At 43.8% G+C, this 24,508-nt stretch overlaps 1 protein-coding gene across 3 annotated transcripts in view; it reads left to right on the forward strand.

Moving 5' to 3' along the window:
* Window positions 1–24,508, forward strand: part of grid2 (glutamate receptor, ionotropic, delta 2) — a 559,781-nt gene that overhangs the window by 345,733 nt on the left and 189,540 nt on the right. For all 3 annotated transcript variants that reach the window (XR_002475295.3, XM_021620869.3, XM_021620870.3), the window contains exons 5-6: window positions 21,335–21,388; window positions 24,095–24,268. Coding sequence is in view for 2 of the 3 variants with exons in the window: in XM_021620869.3 (XP_021476544.2) it covers window positions 21,335–21,388; window positions 24,095–24,268 (228 nt within the window). In the remaining variant the exon portion in view is untranslated. The remainder of the gene's footprint in view (window positions 1–21,334; window positions 21,389–24,094; window positions 24,269–24,508) is intronic.

Consider the following 24,508-nt stretch of genomic DNA (forward strand, 5'->3'; position numbering starts at 1 on the left):
ATGTGTTTAGTGAGTCCGCCAGATCAGAGGCAGTAGAGGATGTTCTAGGATGACCAGGGATGTTATCTTGATAAGTGTGTAGATTGGACCATTTTCCTGTCCTGTTAAGCATTCAAAATGTAACCAGTACTTTTGCTTGTCAGAGAAAATGCATGGAATAAAAAGTACATTAATTTTCTTCAGGAATGTAGTGAAGTAAAAGTAAAAGTTGTCAAAAAATATAAAGGTAAAGATATCCCAAAAAAGTACTTAAAGTACTTAAGTTAAAATACTTTATAGTACTACTTAAGTACTTTATACCATTGGCACCATGTAATGCACAATAACGTATTACCTGGAAATTGTATTCTTATTCTACCACAATGGTAGGGTACTGTTCATGCTGACATTTAAAGGGTCATCATTACTGCTGTCGATGGATGTGTCACCTCAGTCCTCCACTCAGAGCCTCCTCTCCACAGATAGCACTCGCGGGCTTCGTCCCAAATGGCACCCTGTTACCTATGTAGTGCACAACTTTTCACTACAGAGGCAGTAGGGTGCTATTTGGGATGCATCCCTATACTGCACAAGGCCACAGGATGTTCAGCGGGACTTCTTTAACCTTGAACTTTATCACTGTAATAGACGGCTATGACATTAAAGTCCAATCTCAAACACACATGACTAGAATTGAGGGTATGATGGTGGAGCATTAAGGGTACAGATGAAAGCTCTTAGGTTAGTCCTATTGACTTGCATTACGACCAATGACTCTCTCTGCGAACATTGGTCATTGTGTATTGGTTTACAATAGGTTCTGTATTGACGTGTGTGTACAAATACAGTATGCCATACGCGGGCACGCATGTGTGTACCATGTATGTGCATGTGCACGTGTGCATGTGTTTAAGATACAGTATACCGCCTCTCGTCTCTGAAGAATAGTGCATCAGATCTGTCTCAAGTGCCTGTACTCGCATTCAGTGATTATTTACAGCCGTTAGCCTGCCTATCCCACCAAGCCCCGCCCCTTTCCTCTGTCACTATGTCCATTACACGGCCAATTAAATCTCACTGGCCATTCTCCCATCTCAGGCCATTTCTTCTCTTTTTGTTTCTAATTTAATTGGGGACGGCATGACCATTTCTTACTCGCAAACCAGAGCCGGGCCTCCAAGGTGGAGAGGGAGGGCCATAAAATCATAAACTACTCTTCAGTTAAATAGATAACCGTACACGGTGGCATTTTTAGATTGGTTCGGGATGAAGAATGAAATGACATGGTAATGTTTGTGCTGTGTCTTTTCTAATTCATGCACTTGGCTTTAATGGAAGTCCCGCTAGTAAGACGTATCAAATGTGAAATTGAAATTGTCTGTGGAAAGAGAGAGAATGAGAGCGAGGGCGAGAGAGTTAGAGCCTCATGGGTAGTTGCCGAATTAATTCTGGCTTCCTTCGCGTTGCTTGGATGCGTAGGCTTTTCTGTTGTCGGATGATGAAGTGGATGGCATTTCTGGTCCTGATGACAGGACTGGCAGGTAGAATATTTGTGGAAATGGTGCTGTTGAAAAGGCGACGCTAGATTAACACCTTGGTGTTCTAAAATGTCAACTCATCAATTATCATTTGAATTTGTCGAATCTTTGTGTTGAAACTCCGTGTTCTGTAGGCCTACTTTGTAGTTTCCTTTTAGATAATATAGATATGTTTTACAGATATACATCCTATTCTTGTCATCTCTATGTTCTGTATTGTTTCGACTGGTGAAAACAAATCTGACACTGGCATTACAAACTTTCCATCACAAATGTCACCAATTTGCAAATATCTGGCCCTAGGAAGCTCTGCAGCACTCTGCACTTGATATTTTACCAAATCAGAAAGTCCCATTGAATGTGGCTGCCTGCTAAGGCTGCAATACAGTATCTATTTTAGAAGGCAAGCTTTGTTTTGTGTATTTCCCCCTCACTTATTATTTAGTGATTCTCCCTATCGTATGTGATGAATGGTGACAGAGCCATGGCAGTAGGATGATAAAACTACAGTGGTCGGGTTAGGCCTCTAATCCTCTCCCTCCACACTTCGCTATTACACATGCAGACAGACTTAGGCAGGGGTCAACCGTGGGGTCAAACTGATATGGTGATACTGTCACCAGCCATAGTCCAACTGGGAATCACAACACCATGGGTCTGTCCCAAATGGCACCCCATTCCATTTATAGTGCACTACTTTTCACCAGGGCCCATAGGGCCTGGGCCCAGTTTCCCAATAGTGATGTAATTTCGGCTTACGAGTGTTTTTTAACAATGAATCGTTCCTACAAGTCCGAATGTAACATGCATTTTCCCCAAACACCACGCAGAGAGAACGTTCACTAAGTGTGCCCGTTAAAGCATGCGTGGAGACTGACCGAAAGAAAAGCAGTGCTGCTCTCAGATCAGCTATGTCCTAAATCGAACCTTTACTTTCGAATTATTCCACAATACTGATGACTAATCAGATTCTAGAGCGATATTATCGTTGCAACCTACTCTCTACAAATATTGAGGCTGATTATTCTAATGTGTGCAAGCATTACCCTATGACAATATCAGGATTTGCCACATTGTGCACATGTTGTGACACACCATGAAATATATTGAGGTAGACTTTTCAGACTGTAGCTGTCACGTTCTGACCATAGTTCTTGTGTGTTTCCTGTCAGTGTTTGTGCCACACGGGACTGTTTCGGGTTTTCACGTTTCTTGTTTTGTGGTTGAGTTTTCCTATTAAAACCATGGACACTTACCACGCTGCGTTTTGGTCCGCCTCTCCTTCGACAGAAGAAAGCCGTTACAGTAGCCTAGAATTAGCCAAATTAGAACTCAATTGAAATGACATGAAATTGATTTCAATTTGATTGAAATACGATGACTGTACAAAAAATTAGGAACATGTTCCTACTATTGAGTTGCACACCCTTTTGCCCTCAGAACACCCTCAATTTGTTGGGGCATGGACTCTACAAGGTGTCGAAAGCGCTCCACCGGGATGCTGGCCCATGTTGACTCCAATGCTTCCCACTGTTGTGTCTAGTTGGCTGGATGTCCTTTGGGTGGTGGACCATTCTTGATACACACGGGAAACTGTTGAGCGTGAAAACCCAACAGTGTTGCAGATCGTCAGACTCCGGAGACGGGCACACCGTGCACCACTCCCTAGCATTCTTCTTGGGTAGCATTCCAGAGGGACATCAGAGACTGTAACGTTCTTTGCTTCACGGAAACGTGGCTCACTGGAGAGACGCTATCCGAGGCGGTGCAGTCAACGGGTTTCTCCACGCATCGCGCAGACAGAAACAAACATCTTTCTGGTAAGAAGAGGGGCGGGGGCGTATGCCTTATGGCTAACGTGACATGGTGTGATGAAAGAAACATACAGGATCTCAAATCCTTCTGTTCACCTGATTTAGAATTCCTCACAATCAAATGTAGACCGCATTATCTACCAAGAGAATTATCTTCGATTATAATTACAGCCGTATATATCCCCCCCAAGCAGACACATCGATGGCTCTGAACAAACTTTATTTAACTCTCTGCAAACTGGAAACGATTTATCCGGAGGCTGCATTCATTGTAGCTGGGGATTTTAACAAGGCTAATCTGAAAACAAGACTCCCTAAATTTTATCAGCATATCGATTGCGCAACCAGGGGTGGAAAGACCTTGGATCAATGTTACTCTAACTTCTGCGACGCATATAAGGCCCTGCCCCGCCCCCCTTTCGGAAAAGCTGACCACGACTCCATTTTGTTGATCCCTGCCTACAGACAGAAACTAAAACAAGAGGCTCCCACGCTGAGGTCTGTCCAATGCTGGTCCGACCAAGCTGACTCCACACTCCAAGACTGCTTCCATCACGTGGACTGGGAGATGTTTCGTATTGCGTCAGATAACAACATTGACGAATACGCTGATTCGGTGTGCGAGTTCATTAGAACGTGCGTTGAAGATGTCGTTCCCATAGCAACGATTAAAACATTCCCTAACCAGAAACCGTGAAACTGAAAGCGCGAACCACTGCTTTTAATCAGGGCAAGGTGTCTGGTAACATGACCGAATACAAACAGTGCAGCTATTCCCTCCGCAAGGCTATCAAACAAGCTAAGCGCCAGTACAGAGACAAAGTAGAATCTCAATTCAACGGCTCAGACACAAGAGGCATGTGGCAGGGTCTGCAGTCAATCACGGACTACAGGAAGAAATCCAGCCCAGTCACGGACCAGGATGTCTTGCTCCCAGGCAGACTAAATAACTTTTTTGCCCGCTTTGAGGACAATACAGTGCCACTGACACGGCCTGCAACGAAAACATGCGGTCTCTCCTTTACTGCAGCCGAGGTGAGTAAGACATTTAAACGTGTTAACCCTCGCAAGGCTGCAGGCCCAGACGGCATCCCCAGCCGCGCCCTCAGAGCATGCGCAGACCAGCTGGCCGGTGTGTTTACGGACATATTCAATCAATCCCTATACCAGTCTGCTGTTCCCACATGCTTCAAGAGGGCCACCATTGTTCCTGTTCCCAAGAAAGCTAAGGTAACTGAGCTAAACGACTACCGCCCCGTAGCACTCACATCCGTCATCATAAAGTGCTTTGAGAGACTAGTCAAGGACCATATCACCTCCACCCTACCTGACACCCTAGACCCACTCCAAGTTGCTTACCGCCCAAATAGGTCCACAGACGATGCAATCTCAACCACACTGCACACTGCCCTAACCCATCTGGACAAGAGGAATACCTATGTGAGAATGCTGTTCATCGACTACAGCTCGGCATTCAACACCATAGTACCCTCCAAGCTCGTCATCAAGCTCGAGACCCTGGGTCTCGACCCCGCCCTGTGCAACTGGGTACTGGACTTCCTGACGGGCCGCCCCCAGGTGGTGAGGGTAGGCAACAACATCTCCTCCCCGCTGATCCTCAACACTGGGGCCCCACAAGGGTGCGTTCTGAGCCCTCTCCTGTACTCCCTGTTCACCCACGACTGCGTGGCCACGCACGCCTCCAACTCAATCATCAAGTTTGCGGACGACACAACAGTGGTAGGCTTGATTACCAACAACGACGAGACGGCCTACAGGGAGGAGGTGAGGGCCCTCGGAGTGTGGTGTCAGGAAAATAACCTCACACTCAACGTCAACAAAACTAAGGAGATGATTGTGGACTTCAGGAAACAGCAGAGGGAACACCCCCCTATCCACATCGATGGAACAGTAGTGGAGAGGGTAGCAAGTTTTAAGTTCCTCGGCATACACATCACAGACAAACTGAATTGGTCCACTCACACAGACAGCATCGTGAAGAAGGCGCAGCAGCGCCTCTTCAACCTCAGGAGGCTGAAGAAATTCGGCTTGTCACGAAAAGCACTCACTAACTTCTACAGATGCACAATCGAGAGCATCCTGGCGGGCTGTATCACCACCTGGTACGGCAACTGCTCCGCCCTCAACCGTAAGGCTCTCCAGAGGGTAGTGAGGTCTGCACAACGCATCACCGGGGGCAAACTACCTGCCCTCCAGGACACCTACACCACCCGATGTCACAGGAAGGCCATAAAGATCATCAAGGACATCAACCACCCGAGCCACTGCCTGTTCACCCCGCTATCATCCAGAAGGCGAGATCAGTACAGGTGCATCAAAGCTGGGACCGAGAGACTGAAAAACAGCTTCTATCTCAAGGCCATCAGACTGTTAAACAGCCACCACTAACATTGAGTGGCTGCTGCCAACACACTGACACTGACTCAACTCCAGCCACTTTAATAATGGGAATTGATGGGAAATGATGTAAATATATCACTAGCCACTTTAAACTACCTTATATAATGTTACTTACCCTACATTATTCATCTCATATGCATACGTATATACTGTACTCTATATCATCGACTGTATTCTTATGTAATACATGTATCACTAGCCACTTTAACTATGCCACTTTGTTTACATACTCATCTCATATGTATATACTGTACTCGATACCATCTACTGTATCTTGCCTATGCTGCTCAGTACCATCACTCATTCATATATCCTTATGTACATATTCTTTATCCCCTTACACTGTGTACAAGACAGTAGTTTTGGAATTGTTAGTTAGATTACTTGTTATTACTGCATTGTCGGAACTAGAAGCACAAGCATTTCGCTACACTCGCATTAACATCTGCTAACCATGTGTATGTGACAAATAAAATTTCATTTGATTTGACACACTCAAAACGGTGCGCCTGGCACATGCTACCATACCCCATTCAAAGGTACTTAAAACCTTTTGTCTTGCCCATTCACCCTCTGAATGGAACACATACACAATCCATGTCTGAATAGTCTCAAAGCTTAAAAATCCTTCTGTAACCTGTCTCCTCCCTTTACACTGATTGGAGTGGATTTTTTAAATCTTTGATTTGTACCAATTTTGAAGACATTGACAACTTCTTTCTGATTTTATCAGCGGTCACAGAGGGACGGATAAACATCTTGATTCTGTGTTTATCTTCTATGAATAAAGTGACGACGCATTCAGCTGTTCTGGGCGTGGTCTGAGGCAGTCGGTAAATCATGTGCGTTTTCAAGTGGAACTGAAGTAACAATGGTTTTGGGAAACCGTGTCCTGATCAAAGGTAGTGGACTTTATAGGGAATAGCAGCCTATGCAGTTAGAGTTGGACAGACAGCACCAGGGGAGAAACAGCTGTTCTATCCGGGATTACTGTAATGTGCTCTTGAGGCAGGCGTTAACTCGACATAGAGGGACAAGTCGAGCCGTGTGTTAGTCAAGTGGAAAGGGTTAACCCCATAGGGAACATGTGGGTGAAGAGAGGAAGGATGGAGGGGAGAGCTTACACTGTATCTTACACTGTGTTACGTGGGTGAATGATTGACAGGCGAGATATCGCGTCTGAGCCCACTCATCATGCGGTTCAGAAACTCACGCCTTCTTCTGTCGCAATGCAAAGCCATGAGTTGCCACAGCCAGTAGATGGTTTTGGTTTTAGTGGTTTTAATGGTTTTGATGTAGTATACTAGACACATAACTGAGTTGACTAGCAGACAGAATAGAATGCAAAACAATATGCGTATTTCATTTTATGTTGGAAATGAATGAAGAATAGGAAAAGATTACATACGCACACATCCATTGCCTATGAGCAGGTGCTGGATATTGTAACACATTCATAGTAGGTGAAACGAGACTGCACAATACATTCTATGCTCCCATTTCATTTATTTGGTTTCGACCACTCAGGTCTTCGTCAGGTCAGGATTATGAAAGACAACCCAGATAGACTTTTCACAGGCAGAAATGGGGTGCCATTTGGGACGCCGGCACACTGCATTGAGCAGTAGAGACGGAGAAAATACCTGGCATGGTGTTGGTAACTGAGTGGAAGGTGATGAGGAGAAGGATGCAGAGGAATAGCTTTAGCCTGGTCAAGGGTCACTCACACACACAGACATACACAGATACACACACTTACAACAGAGAAGTTGACATGGCTGTATCAAGGCTATATCATGGTGTGGGTGAAAAATTCAAGATTCACTTGCAACAGTAAAACATTCTAAATGTACAAGTGGTAACACGGCAATCACTAAATTACATCTAAATTGTATTTTCTTTGACCTTTTATTTAACTCGGCAAGTCAGTTAAGAACAAATTCTTATTTACAATGACAGCCTGCCCCAGCCAAACCTGGCCGACGTTGGGCCAATTGTGCGCCACCCTATGGGACTCCCAATCACAGCCGGTTGTGATACAGCCTGGAATCAAATCAGGGTCTGTAGTGACGCCTCTAGCACTGAGATGCAGTGCCTTAGACTGCTGCGTCACTCGGGAGCCCATCTTGATTAATTGCAATCATTGAATCTCTATGGACATTTTCAACCTCTCCCTGACCCAGTCTGTAGTACCTATATGTTTCAAGCAAGACCACCTTAGTCCCTGTGCCCAAGAATGCCAAGGTAACCTCTCTAAATGACTATCGCCCCATAGCACTCATATCTGTAGCCATGAAATGCTTTGAAAGGCTGGTCATGGCCCACATTAACACGATCATCCTAGACACCCTGGACCCCCTCCAATTCGCATACCGCCCCAACAGATCCAAAGATGACACAATCTCTATTGTACTCCACACTGCCCTCTCAAACCTGGACAAGAGTAACACCTATGCTGTTCATTGATTACAACTCAGCGTTCAACACTATAGTGCTCTCCAATCTCATCCCTAAGCTAAGGACCCTGGGAATGAACAACTCCCTCTGCAACTAGATCCTGGACTTCCTGACGGGCCGCCCACCAGGTGGTGAGGGTAGGCAACAGCACATCTGCCACCCTGACCCTCAACTCGGGGGCCCCTCAGTGGTGCGTGCTTAGTCCCCTCCTGTACTCCCTGTTCACCCACGACTGTGTGGCTGTGCACAACTCAAACACCATCATTAAGTTTGCTTATGACACGACGGTTGTAGGCCTGATCAGAGACCGGGCAGAGTGGTGTCAGGACTACAACCTCTCCCTCAACGTCGGCATGACAAAGTTGCTGCTTGTGGAGTACGGGAAACGGAGGGCTGAGCACGCCCTCATTCACATCGACAGGGGTGTAGTGGAGCGGGTCGGGAGTTCCTCGGTGTCCACATCACTAAGGATCTATCATGGTCCACACACACGAACACAGTGGTGAAGAGGGCACAACAATGCCTCTTTCCCCTCAGGAGGCTGAAAAGATTTGGCACGGGCCCTCAGATCCTCAAAGAGTTGAACATCTTGGCTGGCTGCATCAGCGCTTAGAACGGTAACTGCAAGGCACCCGACCACAAGGCGCTACAGAGGGTAGTGCGTACGGCCCAGTAAATCACTGGAGCCGAGCTCCCTGCCGTCCAGTATCTCTACACGAGGCTATGTCAGAGGAAGGCCCTAAAAATGGTCAAAGACTCAGTCATACAGTCAGCCAAGTCATGCACTGTTCTCTCTACTACTGCATGGCAAGCGGTACAGATGTAACACGTCTGGAACCAACAGGACCCTGAACAGCTTCTGCCACCAAACCACAAGACTGTTAAATAGTTAGTTCGGTAACTTATTTGGTTAACTATGTAACTATCTGCATTGATCCTTTTTAATAAGCAAACCTTTTTTTTATCAATCATCACATATGCTGCTGCTACTGTTTATTATCTATCCTGTTGCCTAGTCTCTTTATTCCTCCTTATATGTTTAGTGTCTTTGGAAAGTATTCATACCCCTTGACTTACTCCATGTTTTATTGTGTGTTACAGCCTGAATTCAAAATGGATTAAAAAAATGTTTTTCCTCATCCATCTACACACAATATCCCATAATGACAAAGGGAAAACATTTTTTTTTTAATGTTTAGAAATGTATTGAAAATGAAATATCTAATTTACATAAGTATTCAAACCCCTGAGTCAATACATGTTATAATCACCTTTTGGTAGTGATTACAGCCGTTAGTCTTTCTGGGACCTGGATTGTACAATATTTGCACATGATTATTTTCAAAATTCTTTAAGCTCTGTCAAATTGGTTGTTGATCATTGATAGACAGCCATTTTAAGTATTTTTTTATATACACTACATTTCAAAAGTTTGGGGCCACTTAGAAATGTCCTTGTTTTTGAAAGGAAAGCTATTTTTGTCTATTAAAATCATCGAATTAATCATAAATACAGTGTCGACATTGTTAATGTTGTAAATGACTATTGTAGCTGGAAACTGACCATTTTTTATGGAATATCTACATAGGCGTACAGAGGCCCATTATCAGCAACCATCACTCCTGTGTTCCAATGGCAAGTGGTGTGAACTAATCCAAGTTTATCATTTTAAAAGGCTAATTGATCAATAGATACATTTTGTTTGTACAATTGAAAACTGTTGTCCTGATTAAAGAAGCAATAAAACTGGCCTTCTTTAGACTAGTTGAGTATCTGGAGCGTCAGCATTTGTGGGTTTGATTACATGCTCAAAATGGCCAGAAACAAAGACCTTTCTTCTGAAACTTGTCAGTCTATTCTTGTTCTGAGAAATGAAGGCTATTCCATGTGAGAAATTGCCAAGAAACTGAAGATCTCGTACAACGTTGTGTACTACTCCCTTCTCAGAACAGCACAAACTGTCTCTAATCAGAATATAAAGAGGAGTGGGAGGCCTCGTGGGGCACAACTGAGCAAGAGGACAAGTACATTAGAGTGTCTAGTTTTAGAAACAGACGCCTCACAAGTCCTCAACTGGCAGCTTCATTACTTAATAACCGCAAAACACCAGTCTCAACGTCAACAGTGAAGAGGCGGCTCCGGGATGCTGGCCTTCTAGGCAGAGTTGCAAAGAAAAAGCCATATCTCAGATTGGCCAATAAAAATAAAAGATTAGATTGGGCAAAAGAACACAGACACTGGACAGAGGAACTCTGCCTAGAAGGTCAGCATCCTGCCTTCACTGTTAACGTTGAGACCAGTCCCCATGCTTGTCTCAGAGCAGCGAGAAACAGTGCTGAAGTAGTTGACCACACGCGATTAGGCTATTGCTTCAAATCCTATTGCTTCTGACTTCAATATCCCTTTTAAATAAATAAGACCTTCACCACTTTTAACAGCACATTACTCAACACTAGTGAGACTCATGTTGCCTACGGTAGGCCTACAAATATTTTTTTCAATGACGTGACTCTCCGCCAATAATTACATTTAGAGTATTGGAGGATTCTAAATTAATATCTAAGGGCCCTTTTTTGTTAGGGCAAATCGGATCTGTGAGAATATCTAAGGGGCTTTTATATAATTCTAAATTCATAATAATAATCGCTTTGTTCAAAAAACAACGATATGTTGGACATTATTTTTGTTTTCAAATAACCAAAAGTGAGCGAGAAAAAGGTAATTCTTGAACATGGGAGGAGACATTCTTACTAATTTGTAAATGAAGCCAGTTTGTTATTTAGAATGATTTATTTCTGTTTTTAGAGGGAGAGAAACCAAAAAACCTACCGTCTCCTCATGGTCATGGCCACCAAACCAGTGTCTGTAGCAACGTAGTTACACTGCGATGCAGTGTCTTAAACCGCTATGCAACTCTGCTGTACTTTGAGCCCAGGCCATGAATGAGTGAGTCACTCAGCCTTATGTAGGTGCTGAGGCTCTATGACCGCGCCACCAACTTGATGATTTAGCAGACATCACCCGCCTATATTCAGTCAACATATGTATCTTAAGAATATCATGGAATATAATTGGACATTTCTCGTTTCTCTTAGAATAAAAGCCTTAGTGTAGCAACAGTTTTATTAAGTAATACTGACGAGGAGTAACAAAAAAATAAGTGTATTTTTTTCCGGGTTGCGCACGTGCAGGACAGAGGAATAGCAATTATTACACTATTGTTCTGCATTCAATCACCTTCTTCATCGTCATCATTCCTTTCATTGAAATTCAATTATGATGTTGTGCACAATTATCAATTTCTATTTGGTTTATGGCACCCATTCATTGAGACACATTAGCGCCTTGGGACCTGATAGCATAATCATTGCTCTAACTCCCCCTTGTGCTGGTCTGGAGCAATGAAGTAGGGACGCAGGGTACCGTACTAAACCACAAATTACCTCTAAATCCCGCAGCATAATGTCAAAACGTTTAGTTGAGCAACCACTGTACATACCTCAATTAGCTCGTACCCCTGCACATCGACGCGATACTGGTACCCTGTGTATATAGCCCCGTTATTGTTACTCATTGTGTATTTATCATTACTTTTATTATTATTATTTGTTATAACTTTTTTTTAATTATTTCTCTATTTTCTTTCTCTCTGCATTGTTGGGAAGGGCCCGTAAGTAGGCCGTTCACTGTTAGTCTACACCAGTTGTTTACGAACCATGTGACAAATCTTCTCTGTATACATCAATGATGTCGCTCTTGCTGCTGGTGAGTCTCTGATCCACCTCTACACAGACGACACCATTCTGTATACTTCTGGCCCTTCTTTGGACACTGTGTTAACAACCCTCCAGGCAAGCTTCAATGCCATACAACTCTCCTTCCGTGGCCTCCAATTGCTCTTAAATACAAGTAAAACTAAATGCATGCTCTTCAACCGATCGCTGCCTGCACCTGCCCGCCTGTCCAACATCACTACTCTGGACGGCTCTGACTTAGAATACGTGGACAACTACAAATACCTAGGTGTCTGGTTAGACTGTAAACTCTCCTTCCAGACCCACATTAAGCATCTCCAATCCAAAATTAAATCTAGAATTTGCTTCCTATTTCGCAACAAAGCATCCTTCACTCATGCTGCCAAACATACCCTTGTAAAACTGACCATCCTACCAATCCTCGACTTCGGCGATGTCATTTACAAAATAGCCTCCAATACCCTACTCAACAAATTGGATGCAGTCTATCACAGTGCAATCCGTTCTGTCACCAAAGCCCCATATACTACCCACCATTGCGACCTGTACGCTCTCGTTGGCTGGCCCTCGCTTCATACTCGTCGTCAAACCCACTGGCTCCACGTCATCTACAAGAACCTGCTAGGTAAAGTCCCCCTTTATCTCAGCTTGCTGGTCACCATAGCATCACCCACCTGTAGCACGCGCTCCAGCAGGTATATCTCTCTGGTCACCCCCAAAACCAATTCTTTCTTTGGTCGCCTCTCCTTCCAGTTCTCTGCTGCCAATGACTGGAACTAACTACAAAAATCTCTGAAACTGGAAACACTTATCTCTCTCACTAGCTTTAAGCACCAACTGTCAGAGCAGCTCACAGATTACTGCACATGTACATAGCCCACCTATAATTTAGCCCAAACAACTACCTCTTTCCCTACTGTATTTATTTATTTATTTATTTTGCTCCTTTGCACCCCATTATTTTTATTTCTACTTTGCACATTCTCCCATTGCAAATCTACCATTCCAGTGTTTTACTTGCTATATTGTATTTACTTTGTCACCGTGGCCTTTTTTTGCCTTTACCTCCCTTATCTCACCTCATTTGCTCACATAGTATATAGACTTGTTTATACTGTATTATTGACTGTATGTTTGTTTTACTCCATGTGTAACTAACTCTGTGTCGTTGTATGTGTCGAACTGCTTTGCTTTATCTTGGCCAGGTCGCAATTGTAAATGAGAACATGTTCTCAACTTGCCTACCTGGTTAAATAAAGGTGAAATAAAAAATAAAAAAAATATTTGATTTGACCTTTAAATATCTTTAAATAATGTGCGTGTGGACACAACTTTATTCATATGTGTAGATGAAGGAACACCCCTTTCCATACACTCCATTCGATTTTGTCCAACAATTATTCCATTGCTATCCCAATGTCAAATGACATGTCATCGTATAAAATAAGGTTGGCGGTGAATTATTGCCCCGTGTGACATACATTGGAAATTGATCTATATTCACCATCATCTCCTCCATGGCTTTTGCCAGGGTTCAGGACCTTAATTCACTACTGGGAAGACAAATGACTGATATATTGACCCTGATAATCCCTGAGCCTCCCCTCCCCATCACAGCACATGAAAGCCACTCACTATGAAAGCCACTCACTTGGAATTCACTGTCATCATTTCTCTGTGGAGTAGAAAGCAAAGAGAGTGGAGAGGGGAGAGGAACCCATCATGGCAGACTGGTAGTGTATAGGCCAGCATCTCCGTGGGTCAGTCGCTGAACAATCCCAGTATAGCCACACTCAACACGGATGGTTCCGGTTGCACAGCTCTGGGGTGAAGCTTCCCCTCCCCCAATCATAACCTTAACCATTAGTGGAGGAAATGCTAAACTGACCCAAGATCACCATCTATGGGGAACATAGAACTATACACCAGTTGCGTACGGTACTCTGTGGAGGGAAAAGGGGAATGACTTTGCTTTGGCTTTCATCTATCAGAATGGTGGAGGAGGATTAATAGGATGTTTGGTTTGAGCTTAGGCCCTGGCAGAGTCAGACAGGACTGGGCATGTCCTTGGAGCGACTGGGGCTGAATGGCTGGAGCTGAATTGATGGCCTGTGTAAATCAGTGTTGTATGATCAGGCCTGCATTGGCCTAATTAAGCAGGCGGTAATATGGTAATTTAGAGTCATTAAGAAGCCGGGGGAGGGATCCACATCAAATCCCCTCTGGCCCCCCCAAGAGCTTGCAGGCCAACCCACACATGTCTTATGCCTTCCCCTCAGCTCAGATTGGACTGGCAGAAAGAATATAGCACCAGCGTCGTATTCATTTGTGCACACGGTAGCGAAACGTTTCACAACGGAATACCAAAACGAGAACTTCTTAATCAAGGTAATCCATGTTTCTTCTTCCATTTGGTGTATAATGAATATAACCCTGTGTGCGTGTGTGTGCGTGTGTGTGTGTTTTTCTCAGATGACAGTGGATCAACAGGAGGGCCCGGCTCTGCAACCCTCTCTCTCGCTGTGTGTGCTAAGTGTGTGTGGGCCCCCATGTGTGTGGCTCCCAAGCTCACCTAGGAGTCAGTGCCGTACTGCAACAGACACTGTGTGACAGTATGGCCTCCTGACAGTCGCACACAGAGCATGAATTATAGATGACTGATGCCGCACTGTGAGTGAGGTGGCTGACATTAAACCAAAATGGCAAATGTGACACATAATGGTTATGATGTATGAAGGCGCGTACGCCTGAGTAAGTGTGAGCTAAACGCTTAAAATGGAGGACTCTCACGCTCCAAAGAGAAGACATTTCACAACTCCATAAACCTGCTTGTTCTAAACAGTGCTAACAGTTCTAAATACAGTACTTAGTGAAAGAGCATGTGTTTTTCTGTGAGTTGAGTGACGCACAGGGATGTAGTGGTACTTCAACCTTATATAGCCCGTGGATGGAAGTGCCAGTGCTTAGCCCGTTGCACCAAATTGCTGTTTATTTGTTGGATATCATTCACCTACTCTCGTTGAAAGTAGTAATATCCTCTTTGATATGAAAGACTGCACTACTAACATACAAAGCAGCTAAATTGCACCAACAATCAAAAACTACGCAAACCCAACATTTATGAACCCCCCCAAAAAAATGTTTGATAAGATGTTGTGATGTTTAGTGATGACATAAAGTAGGCAGGCGCCTTTGACCTGAAGAGAAAAGAGTCACATTTGCTCCTATTTCATGATCTTAACAGATCTCTTGCTATTTATTTTTTGGGATATATCTGTTGTATGGTGGTTCTTGTTGTTCTACCCAGACTGCACAACACATTTCCTGATTGGGACAATAAATGGGTATTCTACATGCCAAAGCCTTCTAGAAGTGGCTTTGATTATCTCCAGGAGTCTAGCTAGATTTAGCACTGTTTCCTTGGGTATGTGTCAGAGAGCATGGTGTAATTTACATTTGAATCATTTTGCAGACACAATTATCCAGAGCAACTTACAGTAGTGAGTAGATACATTTTTGTGCTTTTTCCCCATAATGGTCCCCCATGGGAATCAAACCCACAACTCTGGCGTTGCAAGCACCATGCTCTACCAACTGAGCCACACGGGACCGCTGATCAGCTCCATCGCCAGTCTGCTAGATGAGTACTGGCTCTCAACTCTCTCCATTCTCTCACTGCCAGAGAGCAGACAGGTGGAACATATGAGATAATAACAATTATCAGAGCCATGCGAAAGCAGCTATTCCCAGGGACCCCGCCCCCCCATGTAAATTCCCTCTGTGTTGAGTGTCTTTTCCAGTAGCCTATACTCATGGCATACAGCATGACTAATGGCAGAAGGATTCTCCTCTCACGCAAATTACATTGATCTGATGAATGGAAAAATAATAGAGAATAATCAGGTCGTTTTTGCGTGTGTGTCGTCGCTGTTGGCCTGATTGGAAGTGCACAGCACATTTTCCATGTGGGGACCAACTTGGTTGATAACCATCACATTAGGGCTTTGGCCTTAACAGATCACCACTGCTCAACTTCTGCCAAGGGGAATTCTTTATTGGTGGAGGAGAACTTGTGTGCAATTTCTCAACCGAGAGTCCAGGTTCCCATGGTCGGAAAGGATTTAGCACTGTGCGTCTTATTTCAGAGCGACGGGATGGTGGATGAGGAGCTCTCCCATTGCTCTCACAGTGTAATCACAGCGTTTTAATCTACAAGACACAGCGCCTTACCTGCAGCTAGCTGCCAGTCACATAAAAGAAACATCCCAGTGACTCAGTCACTCACTAAATCCCTTTGCTTTCCCAGCCAGAGCAAGACAAAGCAAGGCAAGGAAAACATCACTAGGTTCTTAATGAGAGCCCTACTTCAAGCCTTCTAACCGGAGATAATCCTAAGCATCTAAACCACCCACCGCCCCATAAAACAAGACGTGATGTGCTAACGTTGCGCTAGTTACTACCTGGCCGAGGTAATAAATCAGCTTAATTTTGCTTGGTTTCTTCCGACCAGAACGTTTTTTGGATGCCGCCCTGCTGTACCAACGTGTTGTTGTTCACTGCACCCAGGCTTTTTCTAGACCCTGCACACAGCTCCAAGCCTGCAAGCATCAGAAGGAGCGTCTCTGTGTCAACTCTGATGCCGCTGCCAGAATCAATAGCTCTCTCATTGGCCGGAGGGTTGAATCTGGTCTTCAATAGAATGTCCCAGCCCTTGTTGGAGGTGCTTGTTGGGGGCTTACTGTTGGTCCAGATTTCTTGTCGGTCATCAGTTGTGTGTTTACAACCTTGAACTGGCGTGTTTGTCGGCAGCAGTAGTGCCAACTCCCAGAGGACTGCATCTTTCACTAGAATTCTGCCATTTCTCTAATGAGGCAAACACATCTGCCCTTGAACAAGCTGGGGAGAGTAATAATGGTTGTGTTTGAATGCACAGAGCCCGACAGGCCATAGGCTGGCACATACTCCTGCTCGCACACACACACACATACTGATGCACACACGCACACCACACATACTCCTTCTCTCCCCGAGTCAGTGAAGCATAGCCCCATCTGTGCACTGTGTGGGGAGCATGTTTCCTATACCACTTCACACAAACACTTTGCTGGAAGTCAGAAGTATCTTATGAAAACATAGCAGGCAGTAAATGTGAAATGAGAGAGAGAGAGACTTTTTTTCTTAACTGCATTGTTTTTTAAGGGCTTGTAAGTAATCATTTGACTGTAAGGTCTACAACTGTTCTGAGAGTGAGAGAGAGGAAGGGGGGAGAGAGAGAGGGATGTGAGGGGGTGAAATAGATCATTTAGAAATAAGAGAGAGTTCAGTAAGTCACAGCCAGGGCTGCAAATAGTTCCCATCATGTCTGACATAGGCATGGGCCTCCAGTGTCATCATGGCACTCACCATGATGACCAGGAATATTGTTAGAGGATATTTTTAGAAGAATTGTATTAGAGGAATATATAGAGAGACTTTTATTGGAGACTTTTATTTCCCTCACCAACTTTAAACATCAACTATCTGAGCTGCTAACCAATCGCTGCAGCTGTACATAGTCCATCTGTAAATAGCCCACCCAATCTATCTACCTCATCCCCATACTGTTTTTATTTTATTTACTTTTCTGCTCTTTTGCACAGCAGTATCTCTACTTGCACATCATCATCTGGTCATTTATCCCTCCAGTGTTAATCTGCTAAATTGTAACTATTCGCTCCTATGGCCTATTTATTGCCTACCTCCTCACACACTGTATATAGACTTTATTTGTTCTACTGTGTCATTGATTTGTTTATTGTGTTATTGGCTTGTTTATTGTTTACTCCATGTGTAACTCCATGTAACTCCATGTGTAACTGTTGTTGTCTGTGTCACACTGCTTTGCTTTATCTTGGCCAGGTCGCAGTTGCAAATGAGAACTTGTTCTCAACTAGCCTACCTGGTTAAATAAAGGTAAAATAAAAAAATACAAATACAGAGAGAGAGGGGGTGACAGAGAGAGAGGGGGTGACAGAGAGAGAGGGGGTGACAGAGAGAGAGGGGGTGACAGAGAGAGAGGGGGTGACAGAGAGAGAGGGGGTGACAGAGAGAGAGGGGGTGACAGAGAGAGAGAGAGAGAGAGAGAGAGAGAGAGAGAGAGAGAGAGAGAGAGAGAGAGAGAGAGAGAGAGAGAGAGAGAGAGAGAGAGAGAGAGAGAGAGAGAGAGAGAGAGAGAGAGAGAGAGAGAGAGAGAGAGAGAGAGAGAGAGAGAGAGAGAGAGAGAGAGAGAGAGAGAGAGAGAGAGAGAGAGAGAGAGAGAGAGAGAGAGAGAGAGAGAGAGAGAGAGAGAGAGAGAGAGAGAGAGAGAGAGAGAGAGAGAGAGAGAGAGAGAGAGAGAGAGAGAGAGAGAGAGAGAGAGCTCGCACATCATTGAAAGGTTGGTCATGGCCACATCAACACCATCATCCCAGAAAACCATGTACATATTACCTCGACTAACCGGTGGCCTCCGCACATTGACTGTGTACCAGTACCCCCTGTATGTAGCCTCGCTACTATTATTTTCTTGTTGCTCTTTCATTATTTTCTTTCAATTATATATATACTGTACATACATATTCTTTTTTACTTCATTTTATTTGAGTAAATACTTTCTTAACACTTTCTTTCTTAACTGCATTGTTGGTTAAAGGCTTGAAAGTAAGCATTTCACTGCAAGGTCTACACTTGTTCTATTCAGCATTTCACTGTGAGGTCTACACCTGTTCTATTCAGCATTTCACTGTGAGGTCTACACCTGTTCTATTCGGCACATTTGACAAATAACATTTGATTTGAGCACACAGTGTGTGTGTGTGGAATTGCGTGTGTGTGTTTAAGTGCTCTCCCACCGCCGTCCACCCAAATTGCCGCCGCCCTGATCTTGCGCTGCAGCAGCTGCAATTTCCGTTCCCTAGAATTACACAAATGTTAGTGTTCACCCTTCACACTGTAACATTAGCTGCTCCACTATGCCGAAATATTAACGTTAAGAGTTGGCATGTTTAAATATTTATGCTTGTTTGCATAAAGTATTCATGGATTTTTTTTTGCTACCCAAAGAGTACTCCGTTTTTGATGAGAGACTAGAGCATTTCCATATTGCAAGGTAATCCCAGCAGCACAGTATTTGTGGCTAAATCCCATGATGTACATAGGCTCTGGAAATTATGGAAACTAGACGGTAGAGGACTGTTTGTTGAATAGCTTGACAGCTTTCAGTTAGAGTCATCAGAAAGTGAACACGCACTGCGTAACAGTGTCATTCACTTCAAAGATTCCTATTTCAGAAGTGTCTTTCATTACACAGGTTGGTCCTGTGTGGCTCAGTTGGCAGAGCATGGCACTTGCAATGCCAAAGGTTGTGGGTTAGATTCCTGCTGGGTCCACACATACGAACATATTTGCACACATGACTGTAAATTGCATTGAATAAATGTGGCTGCTAAATGCCATAAATTAGTTTTAGGTTATCGTCAGATAATTTCAAAATGAAAGTGGGATTTATAGTGCCTTCAGAAAGTATTTACACGGTGTGAATCACAACCCTCGACTTTTTCCAAATGGTGTTGTGTTACAGGAATGAACAAAACACTTGTTAAATCGAGATGTTGTGTCAATGACCTACACACAATACCCCAAAATGTCAAAGTGGAATTAATTTTTTTTTATTTTTAAATTTAAAAAAAGAATAATGAAAAGCTGAAATGTCAGTAAGTATTCAAACCCTTTGTTATGCCAAGCCTAAATATGTTCAGGAGTAAAAAATTAGATTAACAAGTCACCTAACAAGTTGCATGGTCTCTGTGCAATAATAGTGTTTAACATGATTTTGTCAGAGAAGTATCTCTGAAACACATACAAACATCTGTAAGGTCCCTCAGTTGAGCAGTGGATTCCAAGCACAGATTCTATGGCAAAGACCAGGGAGGTTTTCCAATGCCTCATAAAGAAGGGCTACCCTGGGGCGGCAGGGTAGCCTAGTGGTTAGAGCGTTGGACTAGTAACCGGAAGGTTGCAAGTTCAAATCCCCGAGCTGACAGGGTACAAATCTGTCGTTCTGCCCCTGAAAAGGCAGTTCCTAGGCTGTCATTGAAAATAAGAATTTGTTCTTAACTGACTTGTTAAATAAAGATGAAAAAAAAGGGCACCTATTGGTAGATGGGTGAAAATAAAATAAATCTGTGAATATCGCTTTGAGTATGGTGAAGTTATTAATCACGCTTTGGATGCTGTATCAATACACCCAGTCACTACAAATATACAGGTATCCTTACTAACCTAGTTGCTGGAGAGGAAGGAAACCACTCAGGGATTTCAGCATGAGGTTAAAGGTAACTTTACAACAGTTACCGTACCTTCAGAAAGTATTCATGACTTGACTTATTCCACATTTTGTTGTGTTACAGTCTGAATTCAAAATGGATTACATGTATTCTTATTCATCTACACATAATAACCCATAATGACCAAGTGAAAACATGTTTTTAGAAGTGTTTGCAAATATTTGCCCATTATTCTTTTCAAAATCCAAACATCTTGCCATAGATTTCAAGCAGATTTAAGTCAAAACTGTAACTCGGCCACTCAGGAACGTCCACTGTCTTTTTGGTAAGCAACTCCAGTGATGAAAGGTGAATTCATCTCCCAAAAGCTGATTTTGCCTGTGCTTAGCTCCATTCCGTTTCTTTTCTATACTGAAAAACGTAATTATTACAAGCATACCCATGCAATGATGCAGCCACCGCTATACTTGAAAAAATATGGAGAATGAGACTCAGTAATGTGTTGTGTTGGATTTTTCCCCAAACATAACACCTTTTCTTATCCAGGACAACAATTGAATTTGCTTTGCCACATTATGTGCAGTATTACTTTAGTGTCTTGTTGCAAACAGGCTGCATGCGTTGGAATAATTTTTCATTCTGTACAGGCTTCCTTCTTTTCACTCTGTCAATTAGATTCCTATTGTGGAGTAACTACAATGTCGTTGATCCATCCTCAGTTCCTCCGTCATGCTGTATCCCTTTAATCAAAGACTTGTACTGTGGGTTACAAGGATCACGTAACCTCGGTATTTCCAAAAACACCCTTTTAGATATTTACTTTCTTTGTTTCTACCGCGGCACGTAAGTCCTTTGATAACAAATTAGAGGTAGGGTACTTCTTAATCACTAAGAAGTACCTTCCAGAATCACCTTTACTGGGAATTTGACCTGGTAAAGTGGCGCTGGCATCGCCTTACAATAAACAGACACACAGACAGAGACACAAATACTGTAGACCAAGAATATGTGGTTGAATTCCTGAACATGTACTGACACATGTTATCTCTTGTTGTTGTGCTGTGCAGGTTGTGGAGACGAACCTCGTGGCATTCGACTGCCACTGGATCATCATCAATGAGGTCAGTGCGGAGGCAGCCACGTTGTCTGCCACGGTAACACAGTAGGGGTACTGCAGAACACTGAGAGAGGGAAGGGTGGGGGGGAGAATGCATACAAACATGCTCACAATCCAAATGCTCACAAACATACATGCTTTTACTGGTTTTCACATGTTAATGCTGGAACATCGTTTGAATCCCACTTCTAGAAAAACATTTGTTTCGTGTTGAAAGGACAGCAAGGGCCAGGTTTTCTCTGACTTAAATATGGATGAGGGCTTATGGTTGTAATAATTCTCCTTTATCTACAACTTACCACACTGACGTTTTTCGGAGGGAAAAGCGGAAGCATTCATAATTGATCGTTCCCCTTCTATATACAGTATGCATGTGGGGACGTGGGGTATGGCATGAAAACGAGCGTCTGGAACGCTCTGCCCTCTCTTCTCTTCCTCCATCCCTTTCTCCCTCTCTCCTTTGCTCCCCTGCTGTTTAGCTTGTTTCACGTGGTGGGGGCAAATGAGGACAAACGCCAACGCACTGATCCAGACTAATACTGACAAGTGTGAAAAAAAAAGAATCCCACTTAAGAGGAATTAAAATGGGGTCTGCCGATGACGGAGGGACATTTTTTCCTCTGATAAAGTTGAGGCAGGAGGGATTTAGGCTGCTGGGGGATGGGGAATGGTTTGGAGGGATAGAGGGTGCGGCCCAATACTATCCTTTCTCCTGAAATGTGCACTCATTCACAACTTCCCACAAACAGTGGATTGGTGGAGGCATGGGCTTGTGGGAGATTCCTATACCAGTCATTTCCTTTTGAATCAGTAAAGGGAAGTGAACAAGTGCACACTCTGGTAGGAAGGACAGATAACACGTTGTTTTCAGTGAAACATCACAATACTTTCGATTTGGGTGCTGTGGGGCAAGAAGACTCCCAGCTCCGCTACAACCATTGACAACTACGTGCCGTTTTCAAGAGATCGTTAAATAAATGTTAGAACTGTTTGGTTTTAATATCATCACCTATTGGGCATAGTCGGAAATCAAATTATGTTTACCGGCCATGAAAGCAAGCAGTTACGTTCTGTAGCAGGCTGATGATCGAGCTAAATGTGCGCAATTGTTTTGCATGGAATAACCGCAAATATGTAGGTCTGACTATGATATTACAACCAAATTTATTGAACAATCCCTTGAACACAGCACACGGTTGTCAATGGTTTTAAGCGGAGCTGTGGGTCTCCTTGCCCCCAGCAGCCAAATTGAACGCTCTAACCTTATTGTGACGTTTTTATTGAAAACAACCTATTGAGCCATAGCCAGAAGTCACATGTTACATGGAAGGCCGGATCTTACCTTTCTAGGATAGCACTCTGGGTGTCGAAAGAGCCCAAAATGTTTTTTACACCAACCTGAATCCTTGGATAGGGTAGGGATTCAAAACTAAAGAACATGTCAGTAATACCAAACTATAACAGATTGATAGCATTTACTTCAACAGACTGAACAGTGTAGGTAGTGGCATCAACTTGTTATGAAACATACTAGGTGACAATACAGTCCTGGACCTCCTGTGGATGTAATATTGCTGGTCTATGTAGAGATGAACCCGCTCTCCTATTTAACATGTGGAATTGTTAGGTTAGATCGCTCGTTGGTTATTACCGCACGGTCAGAACTAGAAGCACAAGCATTTCGCTACACTCGCATGAACATCTGCTGACCGTGTGTGCGTGACCAATAGAATTTGATTTGATTTGATTTTGCAATCGCCTTAGCATTTTGTCCGCAAGTATTAGATGTCAACTTAGATGACGTTCTACTTGCAATATGGACTCCTCGGCACGGCTGATATGTCATGTAACCTAGACAGGGTAATTGTAAGGAAAGGAGCCTGGACCAATTCAGAACTGTCATTAAGCCCAGTCATGTCCCAATCATTTACACGCACTGACATTCCGAGAGCTTTTAGTCCACCTGTCCACTGAAAGTCAAAGTAGTTGACGTTTTGTCAGTTAATGAGTTCCAGCACTTCGGAGGAGTGTGTGCTCTTGTTAATACCTCCCCGACAATGTTTATTTCCTTGCACGCTCTCGGGGCATGTCAATGCTTTTTTGGTGGCAAGTTCTGCATTTGAGAACTTTTCAGAGCTTTGCGAGATAATCGCTTCTTACATTTTCCTTGGTGGAATATTTTGGGCTGGCAGGTGTATAGTTGCGGTCTGTTTGTATTTGGAGAATGGCCACCAGATCAATGATATGAGCGGTGTGTGTTCCTAGGATGTGGTCACCATCGCCAATGTCATGCAACTTGGTTGGATTTTGGAGCTACCTTCTGCTCTCATCAACTCATCAGACCCTGCTCCCCGTGCTCTGCGTGCCCAGAGCAAAACAGGGAGAGATGTTTTTGGGGCAAAACGTCGGCCTGCAGTACGCCTGTATGTGTGTGTGTGTGTGCGGTGGTGAAGAAGTGCAAATCTGCTAGGTTGTACAAATTCAAGGCTTGACACAGTAAAGCCTATTCTGTATCATAATGTATTGTACAATTGTACTTTATTAATGTTGTCATTGTTACTTTTTTCCTTTGTCTGGTCTCATATACAGTATAATTCAATATAAGTTACAGGATGCCTTTTAGCATGGATGTTCATGTGACTTCTCTGGCAGGCTTGATTTATTTTGTGTGTCTGTCTGTGTTCATGTGTCTTCTTTTGTGCTCCTGCAGGAGATCTCAGACCAGGACGTCCAGGAGCTGGTTATGAAGTCTATCGGGCGTCTGACTCTGATCAGGCAGACCTTCCCCCTGCCCCAGAACACCAGCCAGCGCTGTGTCAAGCACAACCACCGCATCAACACCTCCCTCTGTGACCCCAAAGACCCCAAGGCTCAGACACTGGAGGTAACACACACACCAAAGCTGTGTACCAAATGGAACCATAGTCCTTATGTAGTGCACTACCTTTGACCGAAGCGACCACCCCCCCACCCCATTTCCACCTCCCCTTCCCCCAATCACACAACTTTTAATTATCTTATAGTTGTTGATGGCACCAACATTGTTGCCACGTGCCCCAGGTTTGTGTTCTCCCCCCGACATCCTAATACATTTTTTGGAAAGTGGGCCCACATTTTGTCTGTA

The sequence above is a fragment of the Oncorhynchus mykiss genome, chromosome 11 (genome assembly GCF_057628025.1).
Source record: "Oncorhynchus mykiss isolate SJ-2025 chromosome 11, ASM5762802v1, whole genome shotgun sequence".
NCBI classification, from domain to species: domain Eukaryota; kingdom Metazoa; phylum Chordata; class Actinopteri; order Salmoniformes; family Salmonidae; genus Oncorhynchus; species Oncorhynchus mykiss.